This window comes from Vipera berus (genome assembly GCF_964194415.1).
Source record: "Vipera berus genome assembly, chromosome: 15".
Lineage (NCBI taxonomy): Eukaryota > Metazoa > Chordata > Lepidosauria > Squamata > Viperidae > Vipera > Vipera berus.
In genome coordinates this window covers 11,663,774-11,675,231 of record NC_138218.1, presented here as the reverse complement: position 1 = coordinate 11,675,231, position 11,458 = coordinate 11,663,774, and the positions used below count along the sequence as shown (strand labels likewise).

Here is an 11,458-nt window from a genome sequence, read left to right as displayed (position 1 = left end):
ATTCAGACTTGCAAGCTTCTGCAACCATAGCCTTATAATAAAAGCAGCATTTGCATACATGACTCTCATTTCCTAGTTTGGGCTTCCTTGGGGAGACTTAACGAGGAGTGAATTGGGAAAAAAAATAGGAACAGAAAAGTTGTTAAGAGAAAAACTGGCGGAGCGACTTTCCCACGCTCGCGGCCCTTTCTCCATCTCTCTGGAATGTGGAGAAACAAGTCCCAGCTTCTCCCATCTCCACGCTCGTTCTGCCCTCTTCTCTTTCACCTTCTCCTTTCCACCTCCAGCTGACTGGAAGAGCCCCAGCTGGGGCGACCGGCTGACCAGTATCGGCTTTCTGCAAAGCTGCTCTTAAGGTAATTGCGCTTCGGAGAAACGGAGGAGGTCAACGTGATCTCGGCTTTGTCTCTTTTCAAGATCTGGCGCTCCGGGCTCTGTGGGGAATAATGGCGATCAGACAACCAGCCACTGCCTGGGAAGCACCCAAGGATGGCTGAGAAAGGCCTTGGGTGATGCTGCACTCTAGCTCCCATCATCCCCAGCCAAGTAATGGCTTTCCTGGGCTCGCAAGCTTACTGGGAGGGTGGTGGTGGTGGCCTAAAATTTAGGGGTGTCCCAAGAAACGGGAAAATCTGAAATGTTGCCCCAGAGCTTGCTGTATAATTCCCGGAACCTCAGTGGCAGGAGGGGGAGCTTAATTTTGGTTTTCAGGCAGTCCCAAGGAAATCCCAATGAGAACAAAAGGAAAGACCACAATTAAGCTCTGCCCCCTCCTCTTTTTCAAAAAAAAAATTTTAGGGGGATCAGAGCCAGTTCGGTCTAGCGGTTAAGGCACCCAGCCAGAACCGGGAGACACTTGAGTTCTAGTATCACCGCCGGCATGAAAGCCAATTGGGTGACTGGGCCAATCACCAGGTGATGGTGAGTTCTAGTCCAGCCTTAGGCTTGAAAGCTGACTGGGTGGCTTTGGGCCAGTCCCCCTCTCGCAGCCCTGCCCACCTCACAGGACTGTTGTGGGGAAAATGGGAGGAGGCAGGAGGAATATTAGGCAGGTTATCTGCCTTGGAGTTATTTATACAAATAATAAAAGTGGGCCATAAATGAATACAGGAAGTAAATAAGACCGAATTATACACGGCTGGCTGGGGAATTCTGGGAGTTGAAAATCCACACATCTTAAATCTTCCAGGCTTGGGAAACGTAGCCCTGGGCTACGCTGCAGCAAGCATGTTGTGCCAAAGTCTCCACCTCCTTCAGCTGTCCGAAAGGAATCAAACTGCATCTGCTGGGCTTCTTGGCAATGGGACCAATGTCCGATGCCAAAGTCCACTGCAGGGGCCTCCAGAATCAGCTGGGATCATGCCTGCCTTTGTCCTTTGCAGTTGATCACATGATGATGAAGTGACCCGCCCAACTTAGCAGGGGAAGATTGATCCCTGGACATGGAGCGAACTGGACACGGGCACCGTTTGCTTTAATAAGTGACACGTTTAGCGTCGATGGCAGCCGTCAGCCAAGAGCCTCTCTCTAAGGTAAGAGGAGACGGGGGCAGAGAAGCAAAACTCAGCAAGAATTTTATTTCTTTATTAATGAAATAGATGGATGTGGCTGCCCAGCTCACACACAACAGAGACTCTGAGTCATTTCCAGTTCTCTGAAGAAAAATTGATAAAATGTTGATTTTATTAAGCCAGCAACATTTTGTTGGAAATAATTTTGCTAAAATTGCAGATCTTAAATAAAAAGGCAGAAAAGAGTTTCTAAAAATTGATAGTCAATAAAAGGATGGTGGTGATAGTAACCCCATAAGAAGAAAAAAAATCAGTTAAAATACTAAATACTTTTAAATATCTGAAGCTGGTTGTCTAATTTCATCATGCACTATATCTTTAAAATGTCTTAATGAATATAATACTTAAGCACTAAAATACTGTTTTAATACACAACTCAAGTTTTAAAAGTTGAATGATTCAGATATACACAATGAAATCCTCCTGATTGCAGGATTTTTTTTCCAAATTCTTTGCTAAAATTACAAATCATTTCAACGGATTTTCTAAATACGACTTGCGGTGATCTCTGCAGCTTCTCCCTTTCTCTGGTGGAGCTAATCTAATTAGCTTCTATAAAGGGCAACCCGCCAGCTCTTTAAATGAAAACAAGGTGTCATTAGCTTCCTAGCAAGATTTTTTTTTTGCAAATAAATTCTGTGATAAATACAGGAAGACCCCCGACTTACGACCTCAATTGAGCCCAAGATTTCTGTTGCTAAGTGGGGTGTTTGTTGGTGAGATTTGCCCCCTCTGTCTCTTCCGAGCCTATTATTCTATGTTCTCTGACTCATCGGCATCAGAGAAGAAGGCTTTCCCAATAGGATCAAACTCAACGGTCAACCTAAACCACTTGGGAATGTCAGCTTGGGACTGGGTTGATCTTCCATACTCTCCAGCTGTCTGAAGATACGCCCAGGTGTCTAATGCTGGGCAGGCTGGGGAATTCTGGGAGTTGAGGTCCACAGACCTTCAATTAAACCAGAGCTGAGGAACAGCGGTCTACATATCGTCTCCAACTTGTTCTCTAGTTCCACCAGGAGGGCTTCCTGGTCCTCAAACGGTTCTTCAGCCTGGAGGAATGCGAGGCCATGAGGGCCCAGATCCGAAAGATCGTCGCCTCCATGGACGTGCCAGCCCACTGCCACACGGAGTTTTCAACCCAGGAGTCGGAACAGCTCCAGGCACAGGTGGGCAATTTCAGGGCCTGCTTTTCCGTTCTTGCTTCAAGGACTTTGTGGCTGAATGCAGAGATTTTATTTCGAAAGCGGAAAACCTGTCATCATTTGAGAGATATTTCCTTACCGGAGATTCCTCAATGCCTCCCACAAGGGCAGAGCTTGTAATCTACTGGAAAAGTTTCTTAGGGGCAGATAGTCAGACATGCCTTGAAAGTAGTCCAGGTTGAACCGTACAGCCCAGTCGAGCATCAGCAGCTGACCACAGGAAATGTTTTAGCACGTTTCAGGTGACGTCATGAAATGTTTTATACAGTAAAATTGGCTAAATTTCAATCCCATGGGAGTCCTGGGTCCTAGATTTTGGATGCATTCCGTAAGTTAACCCCTTTGAGGTACTCTGGTTCAAAAAATTGCTGCCCCATGGAGCAATTTCACCCAGTTAAACGTCACTGAAACGAGAGTTTTAGAGGTAGTCCGTAACTGGTCTCTTAGCAAAAGGTTTCAGCAAAAACAGCCCAGAGCAGACAATGAATTTGGTTTATGACCGTGGTGTTTGTTCATTTAACAACCACTGCAAAAAAAAAGTGATAAAATTGGGCAAGTCACATGGGTGACCTACTTTACAGCCAATATTGATATTTTAATCTGGTTTCTGACAGGGGTCTGCAGAATATTTCCTCAACAGCGGAGACAAAATCAGATTCTTTTTCGAAAAAGGTGTTTTTGATGAAAAAGGTATGGTTTTCCCTGAAGCATCTTGACGCCCCTGTTTTATCCCATCTCGTTGCGGTGGTTTCTCTTAAATCCAGCCTTTTTCATTTGCAGGGGACTTTCTTGTTGCAAAGGAGAAATCGATCAACAAAATTGGTCATGGTCAGTAAAAGGCCACCTGGGAATTCCTTTCCCTAAGAAATAATCAATGCAAGTTGGGGGAAAAGGGAGGGACTGGGTGAAAGTGTAGAGTGTAGTCCTTGACTTACAACAGATTGCTTAGTTCTAAGTTACAAACGGCACTGAAAAAATGACTTTTGACTGTTTTTCACTCTTAAGACCATTGCAGCATCCCCAGAGTCATGTGATCAAAATTCAGACACTGGCTCCTATTTAAGACGGCCGCAGTGTCCCTTTTGGGAAGCAAAGCCAATGGGGAACCAGGATTCTCTTTACGGCCGTGTTACTAACTTAACAACTGTGGCAAGAAAGGTCGTAAAATAGGGCAAACCTCACCTAATAATAAGATGATGATTATTTTTAGCCCTGCATGCCTACAATCCAGTCTTCAAGCAAATGACCCACGCAGCCAAGGTGCAGGTAAGTTGGATGCTGGCCAACCCTACAGAGCTGTCATAGGAAGAGCAAAATCTGGCCAACACCGCAAGCCTCCCCTTGGTTTGGTTATAAGACAGAAAATTGACTGGCATTAGCTCTGCCTTTGCTCATTCAATCCTTCAGAACAGCCCTGCAGAGTAGGCCAAGAGACCCGCATAGATCCCACGGGGCGCTGCATGCTGGGGTTGGTTTTAATAAAAAATGTTTTTATTCCAGTTGGCAGTGAAACGGAACAAAATGTGGGACATAAATCGTGATTTAGAAGTTTTAGTTTGCGTGCCACAAGCAAAATCAATCCCAGCCAGCCACATTGAGCTAAGAGCAAAGGGTAAATCCAGCTATTGGGGCTTTTGCAAGGTGATGTTTTTACGGCCATGATGATTTAGTTAACAAACTCCAATGTTGGGAACCAATCTCTCAGTGAGAGGGGAAAAGTGCTTTTAACTCTGCTTTAATTTGTAAAACATTGGAGGAAGTATGTTCTCAGGCTGCAAGCGAAGAGAACAGAAAGTTAAAATTTATTTTTTTAAAAAATTTGGGATATTCTGCAGGCTTTGGCAAGAAATTTGGGTCTGGAAAATCCCGTAGTGGTGCAAAGCATGTACATCTTCAAGGTAAGCAGCACTTTTAAATATATATATATATAGTTGGGGAATTCATAGAAGGTTATGGGTGGAAGGCTCCTCAGAGACCATCTAGTCCAACCCCTGCCTGCTGCAGGAACCCACAATTTAGAATCCAAGAAAAGGCTTGGAAAGGAACCCATAGACCATATAGTCTAACTCCTTCCCCAAACCAGAAACCCATTATTACTACAATGGATGAATTTAAAATAATAATAATAATATTTTTCCCCTCTTCTGGTTTAATATTCTTCCCTCCCCCCCCCCCTATTTTACAGCAACCGGGCATTGGTGGGGAAGGTGAGTTTCTTACTGTATGATCTTTCCTTTAACTTTTGATGTTGGATTGCAATTCCCATTGTCCCCTGCAGGAATGGGAGGCATCTGGTTGGCTTAGCCTTGGACGAAATGTCCGGCGATTAAAGGTCCACCCTCCTTTAAATCTCTCAAGGTGGCACTTTCATAAAAATCAGGATGTTTGTCACCCTGAAACAGGGTGGCTCAAGGACCCCAAAATTGCCCTTAAGCCTGGATTTGTGTAGGAAGAACAGAAATGTTTGTGATTTAGGCTTCTCTGAAGCCAGCTTACTGGAGTTTGCAAACCATGATCTCTGCCAGGGGTGCAAACAAGCCAATTAGGTGACTTCACCTGCCTTCTCTGCTCCTTTCAGTGACACCACACCAGGATGCGACTTTCTTGCACACCACCCCTTTGGGCAAAGTGATGGGCCTCTGGGTCGCTCTGGAAAACGCCACCCAGGAAAACGGCTGTTTGTGGTTCATTCCCGGCTCTCACACAAGTAAGACGTGAAGAAGGTCTTGGCGCTTTCTGGCTTCTTCTTTAGTTATTGTGATTTATTTATTTTTTGGGACGGAGAGAGAAATACAGGAGTCCTCAACTTACAGCCATTTGTTTAGTGAGTGCTTGAAGTTACTGAAATGAGGGTTATGTTTTTTTGCACTTACCACTGTTGCAGCATCGCTAAATGGTTAAGCGAGTTGAGCCCAATTTTATGACATTTTCCCCAACTTCCACACTGAGCCTCAAGTAGAAAGGACCAAGAAAGATAGGAGAACTCTCCTTGAATTTTTGACAGGATTTAACACAGAGGGCAGTCAAGTCTTGTTTTTTTTTTCTTTTCTTGTTCAAGGGTTCAGGGCACAGAATCATGGATTTCAGTGCTGAGTATCAAAAATAGGGGGTGCATTCCTTTGCACTCCTGCTCTGAGTGGGTTAGACTGGATGGCCTCACGGTTCCCTTCCAACTCTAAACAGAAAGGGAGGGAGAAGAATGAAGAACCGCGGCTTTAGATTTTAAGCCCTGACTTCAGGACGAGGGGAGGGAAACTATTGGGGTAAACTGCCAAGAATTGCTGCGAGCCGCGTGGCATATCGATTCAAGAAATAAAATTAATAAAATCTAAGGGAGCCCCTAAAGCTCAACCTCCCGATCTGGTTTCCAGCTGGCATCACGCGGCAGATGGTCCGAACTCCCCCCGGCACGGTTCCTTGCACTGATTTCATTGGCACAGAGCGAACGTACGACGACTGCCAATTTGTCCCTGTGCCAGCGAGCAAAGGTAGGAGGACACCCCTGAAATATCTCAGTGGGCCGAGCCACAAGCTGGGGAGGGGAATTGGTTCTCTCCTCCTGGAAGGGGAAACATAATTTGGGGCCCAGGACTGGGGCACATGGATATGAGGAGTACCTAAAATCCCATCATTTAGATCAGGGGCCTCCAAACTTGGCAACTTTTAAGACTTGGGGACATGTATGGTTGGCTGAGGAATTCTGGGAGTTGAAATCCACAAGTCTTCAAGTGGCCAAGTTTGGAGACCCCAAACAAAGGCCAGTTTTAAATCGGGGCCTTTCCCTCCGTTGAAGGGAAGAAACCAAACCATTACAGGTGGTCCTCGAACTAAAAACTTTGAAGTTGCAACAGCAACTTAAAAAAGGGACTTGTGACTGGGTTTTTTTTCACATTATGACCATCGCAGCATCCCCAAGGATTTTGACTAGCCCAGAGATGGGCAGCATGATCCAACCCAATGTTTTGACACTTTTTCCAGTAAACAAGCATGGTGGTTCTTAAGTGAACACTGCAGTCACTAAATGAACCCATTGTCCCCATGGAGATTTTTTTTCTGGAAACTGAAAGCAAATGCTGGAATCCGGAAAAAAGTCACAAATTGTGGCCACATGACTTTGGGATGCTGCAGTCACAAAGGCAAGCACCCAAAATGCAGTCATGTCACTGCAGGGGACAGGTATGGCAAACAACTTCGAAAATGGGTGTGGGTGGCAACCTTGAACGACCGTTAATCAGTTATTAAATCAAGGGCTACCTGTCAAACACTCAGATGGTACATATCTCACTCTTAATGGGGAACCAGGGGACTTAGTCCTCATCCACGGCGAGGTGGTGCACAAAAGTGAAGCGAACTATTCCGAAGGGTCCCGTGAGGCTTACACCTTCCACCTGATGGAGGACAAGGATGCTGTTTGGAGCGCCGAGAACTGGTAAGCGGAGGGAAACGGGGGGGAGGGGGTGTGTCACTCTGCCAGGGTTCCCCCGTGCCCCAGCTGGCTCTCCCGCACGGGGGCTCAGAAGCCAGCCAGCCACGCATGGCACGGAAGGCGCTTGAGATGGGAACCGTCCCAGGGTTGAAAACTGCTCGCCTCCTGTAAGCCAACCAAACCCGATGTGGTTGTCCCTCAAGGAAGTCCAAATTGTCAGAACAAGCTAGTGTGCCGTGCCCCAAACGTGAACATTGTGGTTTGTGGGTCCGGGTAGGATGTAAACTCAAGTCATCCCCAAACCGTGATTGTAAGGTGCTCAGAGTTGCCTTGCGGCAAATAAATTTAATAAGCAAGCAAATAAAAAAAATCTGTAGTTTATTGAGGGTTTGTACAATGGGTGAATCTGGCAGATGCAGATGGCCCAGCCAGCCCCCAGATGATTTGGAATTCCAACTCCGAATTCCAGGCAGCACAGCTGGAATGGCTAGAATTTTCTAGTTCCCAACACAGCTGGAAGAAACCACTCTAGGAAAGCTGCACACAGAGCCTCTCTTAATATACAGGTAGCCCTCGACTTACAGCGATTCGTTTATTGATTGTTCGGACTTACAACAGCATTGAAAAAAGAGAGTTATGACCATTTTTCACACTTATGACCATTGCAGTCTCCCCAGGGTCACGTGATCAAAATCTGGGCGCTTGCCAACTGACTCACATTTATGACGGTTACAGCAGTCCAGGGTTACGTGATCCCCTTCTATGGCCTTCTGCCAAGCAAGGTCGATGGGGGAGCCACTGAACAACTGCGTTATTAACAACTGTGGCAAGAGGTGGTAAAATGGGGCAAAACCCGCTTAACAACTGTCTTGCTTAGCGATGGAAATGTTTGGTTCGACTGGGGTTAATTCACATTTTTTTTTGCTGATCCATTTCATGGTTTTTCTCACCCGTTTCAGGCTTCAACCAACCCCGGAGCTGCCTTTCCCATCGCTCTACACGTGCAACGAAACCCGCAGAATCTCTCCTTTGGGACCCCCACCCCTCTCGGCTCTGGATCTTTAAACTGGGGAATGTCATCTCTGAATCTGCCGAGTCTGCTCAGGAGAGCAGGGGCTTAAGAGATCAGTTTGGCGTGGAAATGAAAGCATCAGATCACGACCAAGGAAAGTCGGGCTGTAGTTCTTGCCCAGCAATGAACTGTCCCAGGGAATGCAGGGAAGCAGCACTGCTCCTGGCTTCTGAAAGGAGAGGCAAGTTAGAAATGCAATAAAATGCGGACTGGAATTCCGATTATTTCAGTGCTGTGGATGACACTTTTGTTAAGAGTATCTGAGAGTTCCATCTTCTACAGGATCCTTGGGATAGATGGGGTTGTGTTGGGTTCCTTGCCTAAAGCAGGATTAGAACTCAGGGTCTGCCGGCTTCCAGGCCAGCCCTTTGACTGCTTGAGCAAACCCATCATATAACTTGCTTAAAAAGAAAAAGAAAAAAAAAAGAACAAAGCAACTCCTTGGAGGATTGCCAGCCAGTTAGAAAACCCTTCTAGCGTATTTTACTGCAGAAGCCGTCAAAAAAAATAGACCACAAAGAACAGGCTCATTATATTTCAGCTTTACATAATGAACGTGCAAACACTTACAGGGACGAGCCGTGGTGCCGCTTTTTCCCACCCTGAGCCAAAGACACCAAAGAAACACAGTATGGGTGGATCTGATTACGCTCCAGAGGAGAAACTTTACACCCTTCAAGGGTACCTAAAGCATTAGCAGGATGTGGAGGTAGAGGGGCAACAGTAAATTGTCCACCTGGGTGGTGTAGGCTTCTAAAAGCGACACCAGGCTAATGGAGACCAAGATCCAGGAGTAGCTGGCATTCAGGTCCACAGAACTGTCAAAAATCACAATGAGGGCAACCGCAATAATTTGGGCAAATATAGCCGACATGGTTCCTTCGAAGGTTTTCTTGGTTCCCGGCCACTTGACTTCCCCCATCGTGCTCCCAAAGATCGAGGCCGCCGAGTCCCCCACGCCCACAGCCAGAACCCCAGAGTAGGGCGCCAAGGCTCCCGCCCCGGTCAAGGCACCTTTGGGGGCACATGGCCTGGGCGCCAGCCACACTGGGAGGGACATCCCAAGCAGGAGGTAGATGTGAGTCAGGATCAAAGGGCCGCTGTCCCGCTCGTCCAAGAACAGCGAAAGCAGCTGCCTGAGCGTCTGTCCGAAGGGCTTGATGGTGAAGTAACGGATGTATTCCAGCAGAATGAAGACGGCCAGGCAGATCACGGATGCCACGTACAGCAGCTGGCGGTCGTAGATCAGCCCTGGGACATAAGTGGCCACCACGATGAAGTGGAAGTACTTCCGGGTGACGGTTGAGGCTTGGTGTTTCTTGGAACCGGAGGACCGCTTGATGTTTTGGTAGAGGACGATCGCACACGCCAGAGCAGCTAGGATGGTCCAGTAGGATAGCAGGTGGATTCTGATCTGGGTTTGGGAGAGCAGCTGGAAGAGCCACGTCAAGGGATTCCTGCGGATCAGACGGTAGAGCCACGGCATGACCACGCCGAGGCTCAGCACGGCTGTCATCATGTGGAAAAACATGGAGGAGGTCCAGGTGGTGGAATCCATGAAGAAAAAGAGCAGCGCGAAGGAGAGGCCCAGCAGGACCACCCCCACCACCCCCACCAGGAGGAAGAAGTCCACGGGACTCCCTCGGTTCTCGCTGACGTTCAGAGAGCGCTTGATGAGCTGGTTGAGGACGAAGCTGAGGCCGGCGAGGATCAGCAGGGCCTCCCCGGGGGTGAAGCACCGAGGCAGCAGGTACAGCAGGATCATGCTGAGGTACACAAAAATGAGCAGCACCTCCAGCACTTCGATCACTTCGGAGACGGTCAAGGAATGCTTCAGGGTGTAGACGATCAGCGTCCCGGCAACCCCAGAGAGCACACACGTATTGGTTGGCACGGGCTTGGTAATGCCCAAGGCGATCACCGACAAGAAGAGGGCGATCATCATGCCGGTGGAGGCCACGATAATGCCCAGGCGCTCAAAGTACACAATGCCAGCCGCTCGACACCTTTCCTTCATCACGATGCCCAGCAGAGGGATAACCATGCAGGAAGGGAGGAGGCCGCTGTTGGCTGTGGTCCGGAACTGGAATACAGCCCCACCCAGACGAAGGAGATGGTCCCACTTAAACTGGATGTAAAAGGCTTGGACGGCAAGGACGAGAGCGGACCAGGAGAAGCGGTCCCAGACCACACTGTGCACGCACAGCACGACGGCAAACACCACCAGCGATTCCACGAGAACCGGTTGTTTCCACATGGTGGCAGCCAGCCAGTTACGTCTCGCCAGGGAAGGATCTCCGCAGCTGTGCAGGGCCTTCAAACGCAGGGACCCTCAAGGCTGACGATTCCTGTTTGGATCGTTCCTAGAAAAGCAAAGCCAAATCTTTTAAAGAAGCACATAGTGGCAATGATTCATCCCATACCACAAGTGGGCTGTCTTAACAGAGTTGGAAGGGGCCTTGCAGGTCTTCTTCTCCAGCCCCTGTTCAAGCAGGAGACCCTGTATTGTTCCGGACCAATGGCTGTCCAGCCTCTTCTTAAAAACCTCCAGTGTTGGAGGGTCCACAGGTTCTGGAGGCAAGTCATTTCACTGATTGTTCTCTCAGGAAATTAACTTTGGATGGTCATTAAACGGCCAGTCGCAAGTCAAGGATTCCCTGTAGGCAAAAAGTACCTGCGCAGCCAGGATTACGGAGCCAGCGGAGGCGATCTGTCTGCCCGCCCTTAGAAATGAGCTTTGCAGATTGCATCATTGTTATGGTTTGTCATGCTTCTTCGCCTCTGAGCTGTTTTGGGCACTATTTTTAGCAAGGCAGGCTCCTTAGTCTTAACAGCTAGAGCTGTTCTATGTGAAAAACCGTCATTGCTCACTTTTTTCAGTACCTTTTCAATGGTCGCTAAGTGAACTGGTGTAAGTCGAGGACTACCTGTGGGTAGGATGCCGATGGGCAAAGCGTTCATCAATTGATCATTCACCCCCCCCCCGAATGCTTCTTTCGGCATCCCCGCGCTACCAGCTCACCCCGCCGCCCTTCCGCCTTCCCCCAGCTCCGCCTCGTCGCCTTAAGTCACTCATTCACCTACCCGGGCGCCGCCATCTTTGCGGTGACGGTGGGCGCGCGCTGATGACGTCAGACGGCCGCCTAACGGTCGAGCGGGCGGGGCCCAGTGCGCAAGCGCCGCC

At 48.3% G+C, this 11,458-nt stretch overlaps 2 protein-coding genes across 8 annotated transcripts; one reads left to right on the top strand and one right to left on the bottom strand.

Moving 5' to 3' along the window:
* The first annotated feature begins 212 nt into the window (after positions 1 to 212).
* PHYHD1 (phytanoyl-CoA dioxygenase domain containing 1) lies at positions 213 to 8,878 on the top strand. 7 transcript variants are annotated; one of them, XM_081340095.1, is made up of 13 exons: positions 220 to 356; positions 1,383 to 1,532; positions 2,582 to 2,740; positions 3,391 to 3,466; positions 3,557 to 3,604; positions 3,987 to 4,042; positions 4,277 to 4,417; positions 4,612 to 4,674; positions 4,962 to 4,983; positions 5,355 to 5,483; positions 6,148 to 6,264; positions 7,046 to 7,205; positions 8,162 to 8,497. In XM_081340095.1, the coding sequence occupies exons 2-13, from the start codon at positions 1,500 to 1,502 to the stop codon at positions 8,265 to 8,267; spliced, it is 1,110 nt and encodes a 369-aa protein (XP_081196221.1). In that variant the 5' UTR covers positions 220 to 356; positions 1,383 to 1,499; the 3' UTR covers positions 8,268 to 8,497. The 7 variants fall into 7 exon arrangements, with proteins under 7 accessions (XP_081196222.1, XP_081196219.1, XP_081196224.1 ...); XM_081340097.1 differs by having other exon boundaries at positions 228 to 356; positions 7,079 to 7,205; XM_081340093.1 differs by lacking the exon at positions 7,046 to 7,205 and having other exon boundaries at positions 214 to 356; positions 8,162 to 8,875.
* A 69-nt stretch (positions 8,879 to 8,947) lies between these two features.
* DOLK (dolichol kinase) lies at positions 8,948 to 11,386 on the bottom strand. The gene is made up of 2 exons (XM_081340086.1): positions 11,359 to 11,386; positions 8,948 to 10,637 (listed from the first exon to the last, which is right to left on the bottom strand). Exon 2 carries the CDS (start codon positions 10,529 to 10,531, stop codon positions 8,960 to 8,962), a length of 1,572 nt encoding a protein of 523 aa, XP_081196212.1. The 5' UTR covers positions 10,532 to 10,637; positions 11,359 to 11,386; the 3' UTR covers positions 8,948 to 8,959.
* Positions 11,387 to 11,458: the final 72 nt, after the last annotated feature.